This window comes from Dipteris shenzhenensis, chromosome 5 (assembly GCF_047967505.1).
Source record: "Dipteris shenzhenensis isolate YYH24624 ecotype China chromosome 5, Dip_SZ_1.0, whole genome shotgun sequence".
NCBI classification, from domain to species: Eukaryota; Viridiplantae; Streptophyta; class Polypodiopsida; order Gleicheniales; family Dipteridaceae; genus Dipteris; species Dipteris shenzhenensis.
Window position 1 is genome coordinate 1,952,453 of NC_141600.1, and position 26,028 is coordinate 1,978,480.

Genomic DNA, 26,028 nt, shown 5'->3' on the forward strand with positions numbered 1-26,028 from the left:
CAAGCAGCGATGAAGCAGCCAAGTTTCACAAAAATCCTGGCAAGATCTTGTTTGCTTATTTTCCCATGGTAGTTCTCATCAAAGTTGTTTATAGAGTGTGTCTGTCGGATTGCGAGATGGTGGGCGGGGCATTAGGAGATGGTGCTCCTTCGCCACTTCTTCGTTTTTTCAAATCTCATGTTGGGACTTTCGGAACTACTCCTTAATCCATGTGACTAAAAATAGGGCCCCCCAGCTAGGAAAAACTCGCTATTAATTAATTTGTTTGTTTGGAGGAAGGTAAGCTCTGGGACTTAACCTATGCATAATTCAAAGGGAGGGCTATTGATTGAGGCGGTGGCGCAAGCAAGTTTGATGGCGGTGGTGCAGGTGTTGGAACCTTCCTTCCAAAAGATTCCAGGCTGCATCAAGGAGAGGGAATGTGAGCGAGCGGGAGGGCTGAGGGAGAGGCATCGGGGAGAGGATGCGAGGGGGAGGATTAGGGGCGGAGAGGGAAGCGCAAATGTTGTCGCAGGATAGCATAGGTTAATACGTCGAATTAGGAGCGTAGGAGCTTAGGAGCAAATTAATTAATTGAATTTCGGCGCAGGAGCGATTAGGAGCAAGTATAGCGACTGTATAAGGGCCCCTAACGTTCCCAAAATAAAAATCATTACTGTAGGCAGCTTAGGGGGAAGTTTAAGTTTTTTCAATTCTCCTTTAGCCACTTGTCACAATCGTGGGCATTGATTTCATGCAAATCTAACGGCGTGAATTTATTAAATTTTTAAGCTTTTGATATAAGTGCAAAATCAAGGATAGGGACAAAGATGGCAACAAAGAATTATTGAGGTCTAGTAGATCCTCTTTATGAGAGCACGAGACTCTCCTTAAACTTCGAAGGCCTCGCTCCAATGCAAGCCTCTTCTCAAGTATCATGTCTCTTCTTGCCTCCTCCTTTCTATTCTGTCCCTCCTCTTCTTCACCTTGCAAACCAAGATCAATGCCTTGTATACGAAGACGAACCATTCATTCTTCACGATGGTGTCCAACAGCACGTGGGTGAGAAACCTTCTCATTGCATCAACAACGTTGAAGTAGAATCGGCTGACGGGTTTGCTTGGGATCTCCCTGCATTGAAAAAAGGATTTGGATGGGAACTAGAATCCTGTCTTTGCATGAATGTAAATCGAGGAGAGATTGCCGTAGTTATGGAAAATCCTGTGTCAAAGTGCAAGGGTTGGATGATCTTCGAGCCTTATGGAGAAGTGATGAACATCATAACATTGGATACAATTGTGTTCCCTCACATGACAGGTAATCTGTTCGTCATCCAATACCAAGCCGTTTGGGAAGATGATACATGCTCATCAGACACGTCAATATTGACATCATGGGTGAGAGGATTATACAACTACATGGGGGGCACAACATGGCACGATACCACCCTCAAATCATAATACTTCTTTGATTCTTTCATGTACTCAAGAAAAGTGGTGCTTCCTTCCCTCCTTTGGAATCGGTGGTGTTTTAGACATGAGATGGATCCCTCCTCAGGAAGACAAGATGGTAACAATGTCTAAGTGACAAATGAGAATGTTGCGTGCTCTACTTCAGACTTCCTCTAATGATAGTTGTGTTGTGCTACTCTTGTGCTATCCACAGTGTACTGAACGATCTTTGAATGTTTGAATCATCCCACTCAAGAATACACATAGAACCTCTCAAGCTCATATTGGTAAGTTTTCGGGATATTGTCTCTAATCGCCAAATGACGATGAGAATTTGAATTTCACCTAGCATGCTGCTCGTAGTGATTTAATCGGCATTCGACTATGATTATGACTACTGACATTCAAGTAATATGCCAATATCTTATCCATTTGCAAGATTGATCTCGGCGCTAATATTCTCGGCGGCCAGGGAAGGGCTTGTTCCCTCGGATTATAACTCTTTGGGGAAGGGCCAACAAATACATGAATAAGGCAATACAATAATTGATCCTCGTTGAGGTCTATACACTATTGTCACATGGACTACAAGCATATGAATAAAGGTGTCGTCATCCTTCGAACTTACATCCATCTTGGATTTACTTGCTCCCTTACATCGATAACATGCATTCAAACAGAGGAATGTTGTACGAATTCAGATTGAAAATAAGAAATTTTGAATGGACGAGCAATTGAAAATATTTCTATGATAATATATAATATATAATTATTATACCACACGTAGGGAGCCCATGGGGAGGAATGGGAGCGAGTAGGAGGGTTGAGGGAGAGGCATCGGGGAGAGGATGCTAGGGGGGAGGATTAGGGGTTGAGAGGCGAGGGAGGGAAAGCCGCGGACGGAGAGGGAAGCACAAATGTTATCGGAAGATAGCATAGGTTAATACGTCGAATTAGGAGCATATGAGCAAATTAATTAATTGAATTTTGGCGTAGGAGCGATTAGGAGCAAGTATAGCGACTATATAGGGGTCCCTAATGTTCCCAAAATAAAAATCATTATGGTAGCGGTAAGTTTAAGTCTTTTCAACTCTCCTTTAGTCACTTGTCACAATCGTGGGCATTGATTCCATGCAAATCTAATGGCGTGAATTTCGTAATTTTTTAAGCTTTTGATATAAGTGCAAAAGCAAGGATAGGGAGAAAGATGGCAACAAAGAATTATTGAGGTCTAGTAGATCCTCTTTATGAGAGCACGAGACTCTCCTTAAACTTCGAAGGCCTCACTCCAATGCAACCCGCTTCTCAAGTATCATGTCTCTTCTCGCCTCCTTCTTTCTATTTTGTCCCTCCTCTTCTCCACCTTGCAAACTGAGATCAATGCCTTGTAGATGAAGACGAACCATTCATTCTTCACGATGGTGTCCAACAACACATGTGTGAGAAACCTTCTCATTGCATCGATGACGTTGAAGGAGAATCCATTGACGGGTTTGCTTGGGATCTCCCTGCATTGAAAAAAGAATTTGGATGGGACCTAGAATCGTGTTTTTGCATGAATGTAAATTGAGGAGAGATTGCCGTAGCTATGAAAATACCTGCGCCAAAGTGCAAGGGTTGGATGATCTTTGAGCCTGATGGAGGAGTGATGAACATCATAACATTGGATACAATTGTGTTCCCTCACATGGCAGGTAATCTGTTCATCATCCAATACTAGGCCGTTTGGGAAGACGATACCGGCTCGCTAGACGCCTCAATATTGACATCATGGGTGAGAGAAATGTACAGCTACATGCAGGGCACAACATGGTAGGATACCACCCTCAAATCATCATACTTATTTGATTCTTTCATGTGCTTAGGAAAAGTGGTGCTTCCTTCTCTCCTTTGGAATCGGTGGTGTCTTAGACACCAGATGGATCCCTCCTCAGGTAGACAAGATGGTAACACTGTCTAAGTGACAAATGAGAATGTTGTGTGCTCTACTTCAGACTTCCTCTAATGATAGTTATTGTTTTGTGCTGCTCTTGTGCTATCCATAGTCTATTGAATGATCTACGAATGTTGGAATCATCCTGCTCAAGGATACACACAAAACCTTTCAAGCTCATAATGGTAAGTTTTTGGGATATTGTCTCTAATCGACAAATGACGATGAGAATTTGAATTTCACCTAGCATGCTGCTCGTAGTGATTTAATTGGCATTCGACTATGATTATGACTATTGACATTCAGATAATATGCAAGTATCTTATCCATTTGCAAGGCTGATCTCGGCGCTAATATTCTCGGTACCCAGGGAAGGGCGTGTTTGCTCGGATTATAACTCTTTGGGGAAGGGCCAACAAATGCATGACTAAGGCAATACAATAATTGATCCTTGTTGAAGTCTATGCAATATTGTCACATGGACTACAACCATATGAATAAAGGTGTCGTCATCCTTCGAACTTGCATCCATCTTGGATTTCCTTGCTTCCTCGCATCGATAACATGCATTCGAACAGAGGAATATCCTAAAAATTGAGATCTAAAACAAGCAATTCTGAATGGACAAGCAATTGGAAATGTTTCTATGATAATATATAATATATAGTTATTATGCCACACATAGGGAGCCCATGGAAAGGAATGGGAGTGAGCGGGAGGGTTGAGGGAGAGGTGTCGGGGACACAATGCAAGGGGGAGGATTAGGGACTGAGAGGTGAGGGAGGGAGAGGCACGGACAGAGAGGGAAGCGCAAATGTTATCGCAAGATAGCATAGGTTAATATGTTGAATTAGGAGCATAGGAGCTTAGGAGTAAATTCATTAATTGAATTTCGGTGCAGGAGTGATTAGGAGCAAGTATAGCGACTATATAGGGATCCCTAAGGTTCCCAAAATAAAAATCATTACGATAGGGAGCTTAGCGAGAAGTTTAAGTTTTTTCAACTCTCCTTTAGCCACTTGTCACAATTGTGGGCATTGATTTCATGCAAATCTATTGGCGTGAATTTATTGATTTTTTAAGCTTTTGATATAAGTGCAAAAGCAAGGATAGGGACAAAGATGGCAACAAAGAATTATTGAGGTCTAGTAGATCCTCTTTATGAGAGCACGAGATTCTCCTTAAACTTCGAAGGCCTCGCTCCAATGCAAGCCTCTTCTCAAGTATCATGTCTCTTCTCGCCTCCTCCTTTCTATTATGTCCCTCGTCTTCTACACCTTGCAAACCGAGATCAATGCCTTGTAGACAAAGACAAACCATTCATTCTTTACAATGGTGTCCAACAGCATGTGTGTGAGAAACCTTCTCATTGCATCGACGACCTTGAAGGAGAATCGGTTGACAGGTGTTCAACAGCCCATGTGTGAGAAACCTTCTCTTTGCATCGACGACGTTGAAGGAGAACCGGCTGATGGATTTGCTTGGAATCTCCCTGCATTGAAAAAAGAATTTGGGTGGGAACTAGAATCCTGTCTTTGCATTAATGTAAATCGAGGAGAGATTGTCGTAGCTATGGAAAAACCTGTGCCAAAGTGCAAGGGTTGGATGATCTTCGAGCCTTATGGAGGAGCGATGAACATCATAGCATTGGATACAATTGTGTTCCCTCACATGGTAGGTAATCTGTTGGTCATCTAATACCAGGCCATTTGGAAAGACGATATAGGCTTGCTAGATGCCTTAATATTGACATCATGGGTGAGAGGATTGTACAGCTACATGGAGGGCACAACATGGCACGATACCACTCTCAAATCATATTACTTGTTTGATTCTTTCATGTACTCTCAGGAAAAGTGGTGCTTCCTTCCCTCCTTTGGAATTGGTGGTGTCTTAGACACCAAATGGATCTCTCCTCAGGAAGACAAGATGGTAACACTATCTAAGTGACAAATGAGAATGTTGCGTGCTCTACATACTTCCTCTAATGATAATTGTTGTTTTGTGTTGCTCTTGTGCTATCCACAGTCTACTGAACGATCTACGAAAGTTGGAATCATCCCGCTTAAGGATACACACTGAACCTCTCAAGCTCATATTGGCAAGTTTTCGGGATATTGTCTCTAATCACCAAATGATGATGATAATTTGAATTTCACCTAGCATGCTACTCGTAGTGATTTAATCGGCATTTGACTTGATTATGACTATTGACATTAGGTAATATGCCAATATCTTATCCATTTGCAAGATTGATCTCGGCTTTAATATTCTCGGTATCAGGAAAGGACTTGTTCCCTCAGATTATAACTCTTTGGGGAAGGGCCAACAAATACATGAATAAGGCAATACAATAATTGATCCTCGTTGAAGTCTATACAATATTGTCACATGGACTACAACCATTTGAATAAAGGTGTCGTCATCCTTCGAACTTGCATCCATCTTGGATTTCCTTGCTCCCTCACATCAATAACATGCATTCAAATAGAGGAATGTTATAAGAATTCAGATTGAAAACAAGCAATTTTGAATGGACGAGAAATTAAAAATATTTCTATCATAATATATAATATATAATTATTATACCACACATAGGGAGCCCAGGGAGAGGAATGGGAGTGAGCGGGAGAGCTGAGGGAGAGGCATCAGGGAGAGGATGTGAGGCGGAGGATTAGGGGTTGAGAGGCAAGGGAGGGAGAGGCACAGATGGAGAGGGAAGCGCAAATGTTATCGCAGGATAGCATAGGTTAATATGTCGAATTAGGAGCGTAGGAGCTTAGGAGTAAATTCATTAATTGAATTTCAGTGTAGGAGCGATTAGGAGTAAGTATAGCGACTATATAGGGATTTCTAATGTTCCCAAAAAAAAAATCATTACGGTAATAGCTTAGGAGGAAGTTTAAGTTTTTTCAACTCTCCTTTGGCCACTTGTGACAATTGTGGGCATTGATTTCATGCAAATCTAATGGCGTGAATTTATTGATTTTTTAAGCTTTTGATATAAGTGCAAAAGCAAGGATAGGGACAAAGATGGCAACAAAAAATTATTGAGGGCTAGTAGATCCTCTTTATGAGAGGACTCTCCTTAAACTTTGAAGGCCTCGCTCCAATGCAAGCCACTTCTCAAGTATCATGTCTCTTCTCGCCTCCTTCTTTCTATTTTGTCCCTCCTCTTCTCCACCTTGCAAATTAAGATCAACGCCTTGTAGACGAAGACGAACCATGCATTCTTCACGATGGTGTCCAATAGCACGTGGGTGAGAAACCTTCTCATTGCATCGATGACGTTGAAGGAGAATCGGCTGACGGATTTGCTTGGGATCTCCTTGCATTGAAAAAAGGATTTGGATGGGAACTGGAATCCAGTCTTTGCATGAATGTAAATCGAGGAGAGATTGCCGTAGCTATGGTAAAACTTGCGCCAAAGTGCAAGGGTTGGATGATCTTCGAGCCTTATGGAGGAGTGATGAACATCATAACATTGGATACAATTGAGTTTCCTCACATGGCAACTAATCTGTTCGTCATCCAATACTAGGCCGTTTGGGAAGACAATACAGGCTTGCTAGACACCTCAATATTGACATCATGGGTGAGAGGATTGTACAGCTACATGGAGGGCACAACATGGCAAGATACCACCCTCAAATGATAATACTTCTTTGATTCTTTCATGTACTCAGAAAAAGTGGTGCTTCCTTCCCTCCTTTGGAATCAGTGGTGTCTTAGACACCAAATGGATCCCTCCTCAGGAAGACAAGATGGTAACACTGTCTAAGTGACAAATGAGAAGGTTGTGTTCTCTACTTTAGACTTCCTCTAATGATAGTTGTTATTTTGTGCTGCTCTTGGCAGATATGAGGGGCTAGATGGGAAGACCTCTCTCGTTTTACCCGTCCTGAATTTTCTTTACAAAATTATGTATGCTTTGCAATTGATTCAGGATGAAGTTCATAGATATTTTGAAAGTTCTAAATTTTTGAAGTTTGAGGAGCCATTAGTAAGGGGCGTATGTCAAAGAGAGGAAAATAAGGATGGCTACTTTGGATGTTTTTCCCTTGGAAGAGCATATTTTAAATGTTTTCCCTTAGTGCATGACATAACAATCCAAGGGAAAATGAGAGAGGGGTATAAAGACATGCTTTTTCTATGAGAAATGTCACTTCAATGGTTCTCAAGGATAAGAGAAATTACACCATGAGGTCGGGAGCATGGGGAGCTAGCTTGTTACAGGGATCTAGTTCAACTTCTATATGTGATGGTGTGTCTTGCATGTCCATACAATTTGTCGATCAGAGCCACTAAACTGGCAAGTAATCCATTAGAGACTAATTTTGAAAGGAAAGGGCTCAAGGATCTACCATGGGTCACAAGGTTAATAAGGGTACCATTCCCTCCTACAGATCCAATACCATTTCTATCATTAGAGCTATTTGTGGTTGCTCTTTTGAATCGGATGGACCAAAGTAGAGCTTCACATGAAATGTTGTATAGAGTATGAGTACTGCATTCAAGAGCTATACCTTTTGAGCCTTTGCACCCTTGCATGATTTTTGGAGATAATACTTCCCTTGCCTCTTTATATTCTTCCATAAAATCACTTTCAAATCTCATAATTAGCATGCTTGAAATTCAAGGGTGACTACTTGTACGAGTTCCCATTCACAAAAGCCCATAAAGTATGCACTATGGGCACTCTTGGAGGTCCCATTAGTTACTTTCATGGTCTGCAATACACAATGATGACCTCTCTCTCTCTCTCTCTCTCTCTCTCTCTCTGTGTGTCTCCCCCCCCCCCCAAGTTTGACCATATAGTGGTACATATCTAGCAATTCATACCATGGTCTACATCGACATATCATCGTATATACTTTGGTACATCATATATATTCTAGCACGTTAACTTATTCAAACAATCCCTATGTGTCTCTTGGCTCTTTGATTAATACATATAGCTATGGTGAGCCCAATTACTAGGGGAAACTTGATGAGTTATTCCATTTATATAGCAGGATCAAAAGGATGGTAGATTTGATTCTTTCTTATACCAAACATGAGTGGATCTCACATTGGTTGTAATCCATGGAACCATGGAGACTGTGCCACATGCCCTTCTTGGTAAAAGATGAGTTTTGTACATCTATATATAGCAATAAAGAGTCGCGCGATCGAGAGAACAAGAGGGTCCTTCCCTTCATATGGGGCAAGGTGGTATGCCTCTTGATGTTGATGGGATTTTTCTTGAAATTGAGATACTTGGAGTGAGTACACTTACCTAAGTGTGGGATACTTGGAATGCGTTCACTTAGCTATGTGTGAGTATACATGTATGAGGGAATGAATGATGATAGTGTAAGCTTTACGATGTAAATTTCTTTTTATGATAGTTGGTGAGAGAAGCTTGAGGGGATTAGCCTTGAGCATTTGTCCATGTTCCACCCTAGCAATGGTACAACATTGAAGTTAAAAAATTCTCTCTCTCTCTCTCTCTCTCTCTCGTTTCACCGCATGTGAGATTTTCTTGCTCATTAATTTCTTAAAAGACAATGTTTACTACCCTCTCAAAACCATTTCCCAATCCTTTGTGAATGCTCTAAGTAAACCACTTCACACACACACACACACAAAATAAATTTGATCAATAAATGTATCTCACACACATAGACACTTAATTCTTTACACACACACACACACACACACATGAATACCTCCCTAACTATGAATTATTCTTTTATGTACCCCCGTGAAATCTTTCCTTTATATTTTCTTTTTAACCATCACACATACCAAGCCCACTAATCGTCCCATACCTCCTCTAATCCCTTCTTATCCCATGCACTCATTCGCTCCTTACTCCACTTGTGACTTAAACTTCACTTGTGGCTAAATTGTTTTTTTAATTATCTAAGAGTCCATATGGTTGTCTATATTCCTAGGTAAAGCGATAACAAGCTGGGAAAAATAGACATTACCTGTCTATCCAAAGATAATTATGATGTTCTAACACCTAGTTTGTTTGAATGGTGACAGCAGGTAGGTGGACCCTGATGTGAGGATTGGACATCTTTTTTCTATATTATGTTTGTCAAACTCAATATTATTAAAAATTCTTAATTTTGATTAAAATTTTTACAAACTCTAGTTGCATTTTTCAACTTAGATGTCTCAAATATTTTTTCCTTATATGTTTCTCTTTCTTAACTTTTATCGAATTGATGGAATTAATTGTATGGCTCAATTATTTATGGGACTTTTTAATCTAAACACACACACACACACATACACACATACACACACATACACACACACACACAGATGCACATGTATATATACATATACACACTTGTATATATATACTCCCCAAACACGAACTAAAAATGAAAACAATGGACAACCTCAAAAGGGGATGGATGACTTGACTTGTAGATTGTCTTTAACAATGACTTTGTCTTAGATACATATATATAATAGTAGCATATAAGAAAGTTCAAGGCCTTCAAGTTGAATCAATAACCAACTCTCACTTAAAAGCCTTCATGGCTTCCATAAAAGTCATTATTCCCTCACTTTCATAACTCTCTCTTAGTGCTCACTCTCACAAGATTTAAGTTTTAAAAAAAGAGAGAGTGAATCACTAGATAAAGGAGCCTACCTCTAATATTGCATACAAGAAATGAAAATGGAGGGGACAGCAACACAATATCCATCATGTACATCTATTCAAGGAAAAGAAGCTTATATAGAATTAAGGTTAGGATTAATCCCCCCATACCCATGTATGACCACTTTACCAATGCCCATTATTCTAATAGCAATACCCATCATTCTAATAGAAGATAGAGATAAGAATAATATCACAATTTTGTTAAAGGTTGTGTATGTGCTTGCGTGCACATGCATGTGCATGCGTGCATGTATACAAGTGTGCATACGTGTGGGTGAACACATGCATGAGCATTTGCATGCATGCATGTGTGTGTGCATGCGCTCACATGTGCACATATGTGGCATGTGCATGTGAATACATATGAAAATGTTTATGTGCATGCATGTGAACTTTGCATGTACACATGTGCGGGTGTGTGCATCACTCATGGCCTCACTCTGGCAAACACATCCTAATAGGTCTAAGTGATATTGACAAAATTATACCAAAATCGATCTATCTATCTATCTATCTATCGATCAATCAACCTATCTATCTATCTATGTATCTATCTATCCATCTATCCATCTATCTATCTATCTATCATGTAGGTATCCAAGAATCCTCAACCCCAAGCTATGGAATTTGAAGAGTGTTTTTCCATGGAACTCTATCTATCTATCTATCTATATTCACTAATTGGACTAAGAGCTACAATCCAGAGAAGGCAAGACTATTTCTCTGAGATGTTCCTATCCCATACTTTTTCAAATCTATCTGTCCAAGTCTCTCCTGTGCCATTTCAGGTTGTGGAGACTGATTACCTCTTCCTGTCCTTCTACCTAGATGGGTATAGAAGCTCATTGTGTTTCTCCTGCCCATCTGAATTCCTTTAGGGAAGGTTGGAGGTGACGTCCCATCCATGGAAGATTGTCCCTTGACCACAGATTTTGCCTCTCTTGTATTAGTATCAAATCAAACCTATTGAGCCAAATTCTGGCTATCAGGATTTTGTCGTCCTACCACTTTCTGTCCCGCACCTGTAAGTTTGGCAAGATTAGATTTAATCTTGGCTAGCAAAAGTGCCCATCTTTCTTGAGAAACCCTTCTAGGTGATATAAATTCTCATTGACTCCCAGGCATACCACATTCCCTTCCATAGTTCATAACCTTTGGTGACATAGGGTTCCTTGCCTAAGAGAGCTACCCCAAAAGGGACCTGCTTCTAGTGTTTGCATGTTTTGAACCTGACTTTGTCTATGTTCTAGTAGATCAATGTAGCCCACTAATTCTAGGATTGCTTTGATTATTCACTAGCCCATGAATCTAGCATACATTTTTTCTACATATCTAACAATCCCCAAACCTCCTATCTCTTTGGGTAGCATATAGAATTGCCATCTTGCCTTGGCCATTTTTTAGTGGGCTGCGTCCCCACCCCATAGGAAAGACCAAAAAAGGCTGTTAGTCTTCCCCAGGCTCTTTTTAGTCAGCACCCAACAGAAAATAAAGTATAGGATCAAAGGGTAGATGTAGTGATTTAAGAGAAACTTTCTCCTAGCGAGAGTGGGTTGAAGGCCTTGTCATTTAGTGATTTTGTCCATGATTCTATCAATTACCAAGTCCCATCGATCGTTTATTGAGCATCTAAAACCCATTGGAATTCCTAGCAACCTGAAGACCTCTCCCTCTCTTATGATTTTGTAGCCTTTGTTTATAAGAAACTATGGCCGTGGGGTTCCTGGTTCCATAGATACCTATTTTTTCATGGTTGATTTTGGAGCCAAAGGCTAAGCAAACCACATTTAAGCATTCAAGGATGCTAGTCACTGATTGCTCATCATTATGCGGAGTAAGATTAGTATCATCTGCAAATTGTTGGCATAATGTATGTCTTTCCTCTTGCAAGGCGTATGTTGAAATTAGCCTTTTGTATTGGTGGGAGATCCCATTCTTCGTAGAGCTCCTTTGATAGGACATTTACATCTGCTTCACCATCCACTATGGCTTGGACTTCATTATATGCTTTGTGGATCAAAGGCACTATAATGTTGCGTATGTCATCTCTCTCACCCATCTGCATAGGGATATCTTTGATGTCGTTCATAGGTGGAGGGAGATTTGCAAGTTCAATCCATCCTTTGAAACTCTCCCAGAGATTGGGACAATTTTGTAGGAGGATTCCAATGGGAATTGACACAGGGCAACTCAAGATGCTAGAGAGTGCAGCTCCTTCAAGTTGATGTGGCAGTACATTATGTTGTGGAGTTTGTTGTTCAAACAGAGGCTCGAGTACAGTATCAATACTTTGTGGGGCCAAGTCATGGATTGGGTCTTGAGCTTGTTTCTCAGCCTCAAATTGAGCTTGTTTCTCAGCATCAAATTGAGCTTCTTCCTTTAGTACCCATTGTTGAAGTGCCTGAAAATGAGCCTTCTCCACCTTTGCATTTGGGTATGGAGCTTCTTTTATTTGAGGCTTGGCAGTTGATGTGGATGAACTCGGCTGCTCATTGCTTGGTAGAGGTGGAGGCACTTGTGCTTTCTTTTTAAGAAGTTGCTTTGGTTGGATTGGAATGTTAGGGTCCTTGGTGGCCTCTTTCTGTTGGCATGTAATTACATTTACAGGTTGTGATATTACACTTGTCGGACCTAGACTTTGATGGTCCACCCCAATGATGCCGATTGGGATGTTAAGCTTAACCTCTGTTTGTTGTGGGACTTTATTTTTCATGGGACAATCCATACAGGCATGTCCTATGCCACAATCTTTGTATAGTGGTTGGAAAGTAGCTGGGCTACCACGATGAGGACACTCTGCAATCCGATGATTTTTGCCACAACCGTAGCACTTGATTGGTGTTCGATATGTGTTGGGACGTACTTGATTTGCATAAATTGGTATTAGACCCTCTGCACCTTCTACATAGTACACTCGGTACTCTGTTTCATACTCAAATGACAAGTCTACTTCCTTGGCTTGTAATTGATGGATTGGAACTGCTTGAGGAGTTGGATTTGGTGCTCTTGGATATGGTCTTGGATTCGGATGTCTGAGTAGTTGTGGGACTTGTGTCCGAACGAGAACAGGATTTAGCCTTGGAGCTGGGGGTGCTTGTGCAAGTGTCGGTTGCCTGTACACTAGCATGGGTGCCGCTTGGTATTGTTGAGGTCGAAGCAGGTTGTTGCACATGTTGAAGATGCAACTGTTTTCATCACGGCCACCGACGACGTAGATATGGGACCATAACCTTGGTGGTGGATTTGCTTGTGCGATGATCCTGGCTCTTAGAACAGGGCACTCATTTGCTATATGATTGGCCATGCAATGTGGACACCAGACATTTTCTCGCCATGGATATGTCTGAGTTGGCGGCTAAGAAAAGTGAAGTTTTTGTTCCATGGCCTGCATCTTCTAGGTGATCTTCATTTGATGTTTCAGCAGTGGACTTGGATTTGCCTTTTTTTGAGCGCTTATCTCATGTATTAGATCTGCCATCATCACTGCTAGTGTCTGAGTCGGTCATGCCATCCTCGATGTCAATGGCTGTCGCATGAGTAGCACTGAATGTTTCATAGCTACTTATCTTTTTCATATCCTTTCAAATTTTCTTTCTTAGTCCTGTAATGAACCATGCCATGAGGTACTTTGCATCTGGGCGTGGGTCACATTTGGAAATTAATCTTTTCATCTTACCTAGGTACGTGCGTACATCTTCTCGTCGGCCTTGTTCGATCTTACTTAGTTGGAGAGCAGGTCATCTTGTAGCCTCTCCGTTTGAAAGCATCATTTAAATTCTGTTTGAAGTAGATCCCATGTGGCGCACTCTTCCACTAGAAGGTCTAGGTACCATTCAAACGCTTCATCAGTTAAGGCCATGGGAAACCAAGCCACCTTGGTTTCATGGGATTGATCTCCACCTACTCGGCATGTGGCATCAAAATGCTAGAGGAATCGGGTTAGATCTCCCCTACCATTATATTTGGGAAGTTTCAAATTTCCCAAGGGGCGCCTACCTTGAGTGTTATTATTTCTTCGATTAATGAAATTGTCAGCCTTTGCATCGAGGTCGATATCTCCATCATTGTCGTGATGGCATCTAGCCATATTGTGGTGTGAAGGAGTAAAAGGGAGTGATTGAATCTCAGGGGGGGATTTGGGGTAGAGGATTGTCAGGGGTGGTGGTTGCAGTGGAGTTGTATGCAGATTTGGCGAGCATTGGAGTTGGAGGCGTTGGCCGGAACATAGCTACATTCAGATTGGGCTAGATTTGCAAAGGTTGTCTCTGTTGCAAGTGCGGGTGTTGAAGTAGTTTGTTGGGAGGGTTAGAGTTAGAGTGGTGTTAGTTTGTGTAGGGACCGTCATGTTAATAATGCACCTAAGATTGTCCTACGTGTGTAGAAAAATGTGCTAGTGTAGACGGATCGTCAATCGGAGGTCACGGCGTAAAGATACGAGCGAATTTGTGCAAAACGAGACTCGCACGGGGGCACAAATAAGCGAGTGCTAGGGATGCCAAATTGGTGTGCAATGGGCTAGAAAAATACCCCATAGTGTGATGTTTTTGTGTGTGAAATCTTGGTTTAGGGGTCCAGTTTGGGTCCTAATTGAGCGAGTTACGGACCTTTAGAGTTAGATAGAATTTTAGGGGTCCTTTAAGTTTTAGTGTGAATGGAGTTTGAGGTTGAACTAGGAGTGAACTAGGAGTTGAGGTAAATTCTAGTTAGAGTAATGAATGGTTAATTTGACTCAATCAGTTCAGTTAGTCTAATTGAATAGTCAGTTTGACTGACAGTTAGTCTCTCTAACCAAGCTTAACTAAATTCTAGTTAGAGTAATGAATGGTTAGTTTGACTCAATCAGTTAAGTTAGTCTAATTGAATAGTTAGTTTGATTGATAGTTAGTCTCTCTAACCAAGCTTAACTAAACTTTACCTAATTAACTAAACCATGGTTGAATTCTCCTAAATCTAGGAAACCGAACCTATCGTAATTAGCACAAACATAACTACAGTTACTTTAACCTAACCATAAGTTTAAATGAAACCTAACCTAGCTACACTAGGTTAGAAGTCTGGTTTTTTAAATTAATAAATTAAAAAATAAATTTAATTTAATTTAATAATTAGGGGGGGTGGTGTTCGCCACCGGCGAGGGGGGTTGGAGGGTTGGGTGGAGGGGAGGGGAGGGTGGAGGGGAGGTGATGCGAGGGGGAGGGAATAGTAAGGTGGAGGAGGGTGGCGAAGGGTGGGCAGAGGGGCAGCGAAGGGGCGGGCAGGGAAAGGGCGACGAAGGGGCAAGTGGGCGCTGCTGCCCGTAGCAGCCAGGCCCAACCTAAGGGCCTTAAGCCCTTAGGATTAAAAGGGCCTTAGGCCCTTAGATTAGGGAGAGGTCCATGAGCGGGGGTAGAGAGAGAGAGAAAGAGAGAGAAGGGGGGAAAGAAAGAGAGAGAGAGAGAGAGAGAGAGAGAGAGAGAGAGAGAGAGAGGGGGGGGGGGGGAGGAAAGAGAGAGAGAGAGAGAGAGAGAGAGAGAGAGAGAGAGAGAGAGAGAGAGAGAGAGAGAGACGGGGGGGGGGGGGGGTGAGGGGGGTGAGGGAGTGGTAAAGGGGGGTGGTGGAGAGGGAGGGGGGGAAAGGGTGGGGGTGGAGATGGGAGGGGGGGTGGTGGAAATGGAGGGGGGGGGAAAGGGTGGTGGTGAGGGGGGGAGGTGGAGATGGAGGAGGGGTGGGGAAGGGGGTGGTGGTGGAGGGGGAGATGGAGATGGAGGAGATGGAAGGGGAGGAGGTGGAGAGGGAGGGGGGGGAAAGGGTGGGGGTGGAGGGAAGGGGGGGGGGGGGGAGGGGTGGTGGAGATGGAGGGGGGGTGGGGGGGGAATGGAGGGAGGGAGCGGGGAAAGGGGTGGTGGTGGAGGGGGAGACGGAAGGGGGGGAGGTGGAGAGGAGGGGGGGGGGGGGGGGGAAGGGTGGGGGTGGAGGGAGAGAGGGGAAAGGGGTGGTGGAGATGGAGGGGGAGGGTGGAGGGGGAGATGGAGGAGAGGGATGGGGAAAAAAGGAAAAAGAAAAAACTAAAAACTTGACGGATGGAAAACATTGATGGAAATCCAAACAGAGGAAGAGATGGTCACTTGAATGCTCTCCAAGTCTTTCTCACTGTAATGGGATTGTTGAGGACTAATGGACGGTGGGAGGATGTCTAGATTATCGCTGCGAGATGGACTCCAAGTAACTTACCATGTGAGGATGGGAGTAGGGTGGTGGTTGATGGAGAGGGAGGAGTATCTTGCATAGGGCTTGGAATGGGGAAGAGGATGGAGGCAAGATGTGAAAGAAAAAGTATGAGAGGGATGGGGGAGTTGTGGATTTAGTCACACACATGTGCATCTTTGAATTTGTCCAAGTTTGACTAGGGAGGTGGTTTTAATTTTTCTTTTGGGTTATGGCATTTAGAACCTTTAATCATTGATTGCCCATAACTTTTGGTGGTTGTGTTAGAATATGCTTCCGTAAAAAGGAGAAATGTTCATAATTTCAAGCTCTACACTCTAACAACATCACATGGTCTAATTTATTCCAGAAAACATGCATTTTCCTAAACTGATAATGAAGAGTTTTAGCTAGGAAATTATTATTATTATTTACTTGAGTTGGAAAAATTTTAGCTCTACTAGCTCTTGAGTGATATGTTCATGAAAGTTCGAAATAGTTTGTTTTTTACACATACCTGCGTATGTTTACTCGTTATTGAGACGCTAGTCTCCTCGAAAGCGGGGCCAAATGTTAGCTCTTTCCCACGGCTTCCACGGGAAGAGCAAGGTATTCTTAATATCCAAGGTTTCAAGGCCTTTTGTCACCTATAGATATATCAGGGTTGTCGTTTGTAGTATATGTGTAGCTTAAGACCTCAAGTCATGTTTTGGTGAGAGACATAGGCTTAAGTGTGGTAAGCAAACATAGTGCATGCATGTGTAAAAGAAACATGTATCATCATGGTTGAGGTAATGAAGGCTTTCATCTTCATTGGAGGTTGCAGGGTTTAGGAGGAGTTTAAGGGTTAGGAGGAGGTTCCACGGTTGAGAAGAAGTTCCAGGGTTGGAAGGAGTTCCAAGGTTTAGAAGGAGGTCCAAGGTTTAGAAGGAGGTTCCAAGGTTTAGAGAGAGGTTTCAGAGTTTAGAAGGAGGTTCCAGAGTTTAGAAGAGGCTCCAAGGTTTAGAGTAGAGTACATCATGGAGAACTTGTCTCCCTTGTAGATCATGGAGATTAAGGGTTGAGGAACTAAGGGTTTAGGGGGAGCATAGGAGTGGAGAGGACGAAGGTATAAGAGCACGGGAAAAAGAAGAGAGAGGAGGGAGGGGGAGGAGGAGGAGGAGGAGGGAGGAGGAGAAGGGAGGAGGAGAGAGGAGGAGAAGGAAGAAAGAGGAGGAGAAGGGAGAAGGAAGAGGGAGGAGGAGAGAGAGAGGATGGGTTGTAAGGTTGGAGGAGAGGGGAGGAGGAGTTGGAAGAGGGAGGAGGAGAAGGGAGGAGGAGAGGGAGAGGATGGGTTGCAAGGTTGGAGAAGAGGGGAGGAGGAGTTGCAAGGTTAGGACATGCTTTTGGACGTGGAGTGCAAGGAAGCATGGACACTTGAGACAATTGCTTGTAAAAAACCCAAGAATGGGACCCCCCACCTTCCTCCTCTCTATATCTTTGTTAGAGCCTGTAGATGATCTGGATCAATCAAAAGATATGCTTCACTTAAAACTCAAGTCCTTAATGAAAATGAAGGAGATATGAGGGACCTAAAAAAGTCATACTAAATGAAGAGGATATGACGGACCTAAAAAAGTCATGCTTCATCTAAAATTTGAGAACTAAATTTAAAAGAAGAGCATGTGAGAGGTAGAGAGGGGGAAAGGGAATTTTATAGGGAAAAGGAAGAGGGGGATGAAGAGAGGAAGGTAGACAGGAAGGGAGAGAGAGAGTGTGTTGTCCCTGTGCCAACATGGACTTAGGTAGAACAGAATGTGTGTGTAGAGTAGCGGCAAAGCTCCGCTTGTACTTGCATAAGGCTAGAAATAATCCCTCTTAGAAATCCAACTTGCATGTTTTACATGCAAGTTCTACATACGATTCCTACATGCAACTTCTACATGTAACTCCTACATGCGAGTTCTACATGCAACTCCTACATGCAAGTTCTACATACGATTCCTACATGCAACTTCTACATGCAACTCCTACATGCAAGTTCTACATGTAACTCCTACATGCGAGTTCTACATTGGAGTTCTACATGCAACTCCTACATGCGAGTTCTACATGCAACTCCTACATGCAACTCCTACATGCGAGTTCTACATGCAACTTCTATATGAAAGTTCTACATGTAGAGAGAGAATGTCTTACAATTCCTACATGCAGAGAGAGAATCTCTCCAACTTGTATAAATACCCCATAAGGAATGAAGCCCACACTCTTTGGAGCATTGTGTTGAGTTTTACTTCGGAAATAGTAAACTCATAAAACGATAGGCTTGTATGAATAAGAGGAAACATCATCATTATAGTTTTAAAGAATGATTGCCCTTGATAATTAGACACAATTTACCTCTTCCATCTTTTATCAAAATGTTGATGACGCGACCCAATTTTTTGTTCTTTTGAACAAAAGTCCACCCTTAGAGGAAGAAACAGACACACACACACACGCGCGCGCGCGTGCGCTTCCCAAAGGGACATGACCTCTGTGCCATAGTCCCCCAATGGGCATATGGAAGGCACACATATTAATCACCTACCTATTGACTACTAGAGGTGGGTAGGCATTAAAAAGGAAGGGATGAGCCGATAAATCACCTAGGTAATAAGGCACAAAGGCTTGGAACCAATATGTGATCAAGAAAAGAGGCACCATGGAGGAAAGAAAGGAAACTTGGAGAAGGCACATAGGTATATGAACTTAAGCATATGCGCAAGAGCTTGTATATATAAATGTCTCAAAATGCAAAAAATACAAGGATATCATGAACTACACCAACGGATAAATATGAACTCAAGGATCGTGGAAGGTACAACCTCCACAAGAGCACCCAGTACTCCACTATGGAGAGATGTGCCCATTAATCACTATTTTCCCACCCCTCGCATGCACAGAAGGAAAGGGAATGGAATTGTAGTACACTAGAGTATCCAAGGCTCCTTTTGCAAGAGCACGGGACCCGAGGTTGCTAGAAGCAATCAAGGAGAGACCAACTCCTCGATTGCAACAACACAACACGGACTCCTCGACTATAGAAACCACAAAGCAAAGACTTAGAGAGTTGGAAGCCAGCCTGTAGTGCGAAAAACGGGGTGAAGGAACCCTGACAAGCACTTACCTCCATGCCACAACCTGCCAACAATGAGCCGCTTAGCATATGGTGGGCACATAGGTTAGTGTATTAGTTACCCATTGATTGAAGCACTGGCCTTTATAGATAGTGCTAAGCATTTCTACTCTCCCTCTACAAAGCATCAAGGCAAGGAGGTTTGAGCGCCCATGGGAGCGCGAGGACCTTGCTGACCATGCTTACACTTTGTGCAATGCCTACCCGACTCCTCTTACGCAAAACAGACCATCTGAGTGCTCGAGAGAGCATGGGGAAGATGGGTGACAGCCTCTAGAATGCCCAAACGGCCCATGATAGGCACCGTGTAGCCTCTCCTTCCCTTTGTTCACCCATTGGTGGCTCCGTGGTAGGTTGTATAGAGAGGAGCATGACGACGATCGAGCAGCACTAAGAACAGCTTTGAGAGCATAAGCATGATGGGCGGTACTCAGTGATCGACTATGGATTACACGTGTCCGTACAAGGCTACCATAGCCAAGACGCATTACGTTTCTTTCTTTCTTTTTTTCGATTATCTTATGACTTACCTTATAGTCTACTACCGCTGGAGCCTCAAGATGTTGGGGAGGAAGCACATAGCTGATCTTACCTTTGCTATTTAACCCACAGATACCATTTTGATACGAAACCTTGAGACAAGATCTTATATTTACACGAAATCTTAAAATAGGATGAGGAGGCTGACGAGGGTATGCATATACCTTCACACTTTGAGCAAGACTCTAGTCTCCCGGATGATGACGAGGATATGGTCGACATGATGGATTCTATTTTTAGGGGCACTACATCCCATGTACACGTGATGTCAGAGTCTGAGGTCAAAATGCGAGAGTTGCAATCAACACAATTGTACGAGGGTGCTAGGATGTCTAAACTACGTGCTTGTCTCTCAATCTTGAATCTACAAGTAAAGTATGGGTGGTCGGATACAAGTGTCTCGGCCTTAATGAGGTTAGCTCTTGCATTAATTTGACTCATTATTTGGATATTGTTTGTTTTGAGAATCATCATGTATGGATTAGTGTACCGAATAATCATTATTTGAAGCCTATGTATGTTTGAATTGTGATAGGTTGCTCCAGAAGATGTTGCCTGCACCAAATACCATGCCCGCATCAAGCGATGAAGCGAAGAAGATAATAACAACGGTGGGTATGGATTATGATACCATCCATGCTTGCCGTAATGGTTGTATTCTCTTTCATCGTGAGCATGGAGATTTGGGTAGTTGTCCGAAATGTGGGGAACAACGATATAGAGATGACTTGCAGGGTGAGCAGATACCGGTAAAGGTCTTGAGACACTTTCCCATCATTGCAACACATGTTCCGATGCAAATCCATAGCGGAGTTGATGACATGGCATGCATCTCATCGGTCCACTGATGACACATTGAGGATTCCCGCAGATTGTGCAGCTTGGAAGCACATAGACAATCAGTGGCCGGACCACGGGGACCTCCTAGACACACCTCCTGGTAGATACCACGTAGGAATCCGTATGAGCATGGTTTTTGCACTTCGTGTTATTATGACTTCTTTGAACTCAACTCCCCACGAGCTTCGCTTGCTCTCCCATCTGATTTTCTGTCTTCACCATGTGGAGCATGGTCTCTAAGCAATGGCTCTAACTATGATACCTTTGAAGGTGTGCACGGGATACGTATTCTTAACGTTCTCATAACGAAAAGTGTTATGGGTCGGTTACTACGTTGGCCACTTTAGTCCGAGGGACTGGCTAGTAACAAAGATCGTGATGCCCTGTTGGTAGGAACGTCGAGAATCTATGTCTTCTTGACGGAATGGTCCTATCTAGGTTAACTATGCTCATGTATGCTACATTAATGGGATGGCACACAAGTTGGCATCTTCAAAAAGACCAACCATCATTTGCTTTGTAGCCTCTTGGAGTGCTCCAATTGCGCATGTACTGAATCACACATCCAGCTTTGTAATTCTATGCAATCTATTGCACAACACGTTAAAATGAAGCACAATGAATCAGATAGTAGATATTGTTCTAGAATTTTTTGATTTTTTATAGTGCCTTTGTGCCCAATTTTCTGTCCCTCTTTACCATTGCTCGATCATGGCTCCATAGCCTCTTATCTATCTTGAATTTCCTACTCCTATCACCTCTTGTTTGTAATTCCGCATCCTTCTCGAAGAACATCTACTAATGGTGGCTAATGAGGGTTAAGGGATGGTGGAGGAGGGTCATGGGTTAACAGAAGGAAACTTTCTTGATCATTGGAGTCCCTTTAGAGGATGCCGTGGGGTAGGTGGAGTCCTAATACGATGTCCGGTGTGTCTGGCGGTGTTTTTAAATCTTGCCATAGAAAATGTGAGTTTAAGATTTGAAAGTACTTTTAGGATCTACAAACCTCATATTAAGCCACCTTTAAAATAGGTTTTTTTTAGTGTGCTCCCCTATCCACCACAAGCCTCCTCCCCCCTGCCCCTCGCTCCCCACCACCGCCACCTTCCAAACAGAAACCCATATTTCTATGGCCAATGTACTAAAAAAGCATCTTTATGAAATTCAAAATATTTCGAGGTCCACATATGAACTTAATGCATCATATAGCCATGTGCAATAAAAGCATAGCTTCAAATTCTCTACGGACCCATCTGCTCCCTTGTCTAACTCTACCGTGCAACCAATGTGCAACTCCTTGACTCCTTGTAGATGCCTTCCAAGCACAATGCCCCATGTTATTTGATATTACATGAACTTCTTTTGCAAGTTCTAATGCCTTTGCCTTTTGAAACTTGAAAATCCTACCTAAGATCTAAAAAATCAATCAAACATCTCATGTATCACATAGCTACGAGTGACACCACCGCCATGCCATGCCTTGTGTTCTTGAAGTAGGCCAAGGTCAATAGTGTGGTGTCAGGTGTGGATTTCCTTTTCGACTTTCCTTTACAGTCGATTCACTCTTTGGACTTTTGGAAAGGCTCCTACAATATTACTTGCTACGCATGCTTTGCGAACGGTCAAGAGAGCATGGATTCTATGGGATTGAGCGGTAGATATTATAGATCATATCTATCTTTGTCCCTTGGGTGGCACAATCTGTTCTCTTAAAGTACGGTTTGGTCCATTTCCAAATGTGTTTTTTGTTTGTCATCGAAGTGGGCTTTTTGCCAAGAATTGCCGCTCTAGAGTTGGGAAGCCGGATCCTACGTTGGCTTCGGAAGTGGCTAAATCAGTTTTTGGGCAACAGGTTTAGTTGCGCTTAGATCCAAGGCAATGAGCTCAGTTAGATTTGGTACAATGGTTTAGTTGGTATTATCAAATTCAAGGCGATAGGTCCAATGGGTTTCGAGGTAGCGAGTTTAGTTGGACCTGAAGCAACAGGTTCAGCCAACTCCATGGTAACAAGTTCAACAGGTTCTCTGAAGACAGCAGGTTCAATTGGATTCGAGGCATTGTCCAAAGATATACATGGGCTGTTACACAGGTTTGGAATGCAGAATTGCTGGGCCTGGGCTATTGGCTGCATGATTTACTATGCAACATATGTCTTGACATTCAGTATGGAGTGTCACAAGTGAGCAAATATATGCATAGTCCAAAGGCCATTCGCTGGAATGTATTAAAGCACAGTTTTAGGTACTTGCAAGGCGCCTAACATCTTGGATTGTTCTATGCTGAGGCAAGCAGCTTCCAGTTTCATGCATTCAATGATTCACCTTAGGCTGGTGATCATGATCCTGGACAATCCACCAGTGGAAACTGTTTCTTTCTTGATAGCTCATGCATATCTTGTTTGAGCAAGAAACTACCCACTATAACGACCTCTATATGTGAAGCTGCATACAAGGCAGCCTTCACAACTATAGTCAAGTGTGTTTGACTCAAGAGATTGATGGCAAATCTTTATGGGTTATCTAGCCACCTACTCCTACTCTCATTGAGAGTTGGAGTGCTATTGCAGTAGCAAGGAAACCCATGTTCCATGCTCACACGAAACATAAAAAGAGGTGCGTTCTTATCATGTCAGAGAGAGATTGCATGCAAGAGAGATCAGCTTTATGTTTGTTGGATTATGAGTAGTGTGGTGCAAACCTATGTTTTCCCTTCAGCTAGGAGGTTTTTCCCAAGGGTTAGTGCCTACATAGAGGATATATACCCACGTTTTGACCTTTCTTTGTGTAACACACACCCATGCAATATGACCACTTTTCTCTATCCAACAGGACAAAGATATACTGATCACCTCATTGCTTTCAACATGGTTGAAAGAAAAGGAAGCCTTTATCTTGCAAGGGACCAAACTTTAAAACCTCCCCAATGTTATAATCAAATAATTCTTGTTATGCTAAGCACCCTGAATTAAGGCTCTTGGCAACTAGAGTTAAACATTTGCTGCTGCTGTAAGGATAAACTAATTTTAATGAAATACAAACTTTCATTTGCTAAGGTATATTTTGACTGAATTATTTCTTTGGCTTATACGACAACAATACTCAAGCCAAAGCCCTTAGAGGGAACGTACGTGACACCCAAAAGCAGCAGCATGACTGAACACAGTTAACCTTCAATGAAAATGCTGTAAACTGTCAATCTCATTTCACACATAGCGCTTTATAAACTTGGATAGCACTAAACTATTTGTACAATGAGCATACATATGGAAAAGAGAAGGTACATCAAATATTTGAGCCTGATCATGACTCCTAAATATTAGAAACTGACCTTGATGATCATCATCAGCGTCACTGCCAGCTTCACAATGCACTGGCGGACTGGTGCTTTCAAATAAGAAGTTCAAAAACTTGCATCATCTGATGCCCTCTCTTGACAGGTGTAAGTAATTCCGATGAGCATTCTGCCACTCAATATAAGGGGGGTGTTTACTCTATTCTGTATAGGCTGCAGGAGGGTCCCTTCCAAAATTTGGCATTCTTTACAAGTGTGACTAACTAAGCGCTTTGATTACAGAGTAGCTTTCTCCTGTTGAATCATGACCTAGCTCCGCTGGTGTTTCTTTTGATCACTGTCTCCGAAAGATGTAAAAGAAATTGCCTGTGTAGCTCCTCCGGCGGATTATCTAGATCAGGCACACAGATATATCGTATATTGTACTATGTAGGCCCTGGAACTCATGGCATTCTCCTGGACTCTTCTTGATGTGACAAGATGAATGCGTTGGAACTCCATAGCATTCTATTTTCTCTTCTTTCAATGTATCGCAGGGTAAATCACAGTACCTAGATTTAGCACAGGGCATGCAAGCGTTCCCGCAACGCCACTTATCCCTAGCACATTTGATCAACAATCTGCCCCCCAGCTTTCAAGCTTGTGGTTGCATGGGCTCCATCTGTATGGAAGCTCTCAGATTAACATACTCCCCCGTGTATATGCCCAAGTGTTCAGAAAGAGCCAACCTGTCTATATCCTCGTGATGATAGGCCTTGCATGCAAAGTAGAAGATGGTGAGCACCACCATGCCGAACAGATCCACTAGAGAGAGCACTAGAGCGAAAACGATTCCCAGAAAAATCCGCAGAGCAAGGCTCAAGAAAAGTCGCTCTCCATTCGTTAAGAGATCGAAACCAAGTACGATTGCTGTCGATAAGATCAGATACATCCCACATAGAATGTACGCCGCAGTCCTCCTTCCCTTTAACAACTGGGAGCTTTTTTTCAACGCCCGCAGCCCACAGCTTTCTTCCAAAACAGAGATGACGGTCGCCAGGTTGAAAATGCAAGTAAAGTGGAAGAGCACGGCAAAAAAGTAGAGAGTAAAACTCCACCATAAGATTCTCGCAAGGGGATAGCTGAGGGGCAAGAACACGAGGAGGATAAAGAGAAGAGATGCAAGGAAGGCTCCTATAAGAAAGAACCACAGCAGAAAAGCCCAGAGAAACGTCAGAAGCAGACGTTTCCAAACCTTGGGCACAACGGTGATGACCTTTATATAAGTGAGATCCCGTTTAGTATAAATGCACGCAACGGTGTACACGATTGCAGCAATCGAAAGGAGGGCGAAGACGAGTACGAAGATGAGGTAAGCAGCAAGCAGGAAGCCCAGCCTGATACGTTCGGAATTGATGTGCTTTTGGAGCATTTTGATGGAGCTGCTGTCGTCCAAGGCTTGCGAGAGATCTTGGTTGCGGTTGATTCTGGAGACGAGAGGGTCGATGGCGAGATTGTGCGCTAAGATGATGAAGCAGAGGGGGAGAGTGAGGGTAAGGGCGAGGGCAGCAAACAATTTGGGGCGGGAGCTCAGAACCTTGAAGGAAGCTCTGAGAACGCCCAGGATATGGAGCTCTTGCAGGTCCTCCGACTGTGGAGTTTCCATGCTACTTGGGCAAATCGAAGAAGAAGAAGAAGCTCACGACGCAAATTCCAGCCTAAACCCAAAGCCCAACTGTGGAGGAGATCACTGGCGTGTTGCCCACTGCTTCGTCGTGGACCACCATAGCCTCATGCAGCAAGCAAGACGCAAATTCTCAAAACCCAGCTGGCTGCTCAGTGCTATGCTAAGCTAACTCCCACTCTTTAGTTCGTCGTCTGCTCCATCAGACCACCATAGCCAGATCCATCTGCGAGCTCTCACTCATCATGCAGCAAGCAAAAGGGCAGGATTGGTGCTGCAAAGCTCCTTTAGCTTTTGCTGGTAGAGGAGACACTTTTTGGTGAA

The 26,028-nt window shown here is 42.9% G+C and overlaps 1 protein-coding gene across 1 annotated transcript; it reads right to left on the reverse strand.

Annotated features, from left to right (window-relative positions):
• Nucleotides 1-23,965: 23,965 nt before the first annotated feature.
• On the reverse strand, nt 23,966-26,028 carry LOC147901482 (uncharacterized). The gene has a single exon (XM_087374828.1). It carries the CDS (start codon nt 25,684-25,686, stop codon nt 24,676-24,678), a length of 1,011 nt encoding a protein of 336 aa, XP_087230954.1. The 5' UTR covers nt 25,687-26,028; the 3' UTR covers nt 23,966-24,675.

Bases quoted from the DNA above. Each gene is read 5' to 3' on its own strand.
- LOC147901482 (XM_087374828.1), bottom strand. From the start codon at position 25,686: ATGGAAACTCCACAGTCGGAGGACCTGCAAGAGCTCCATATCCTGGGC.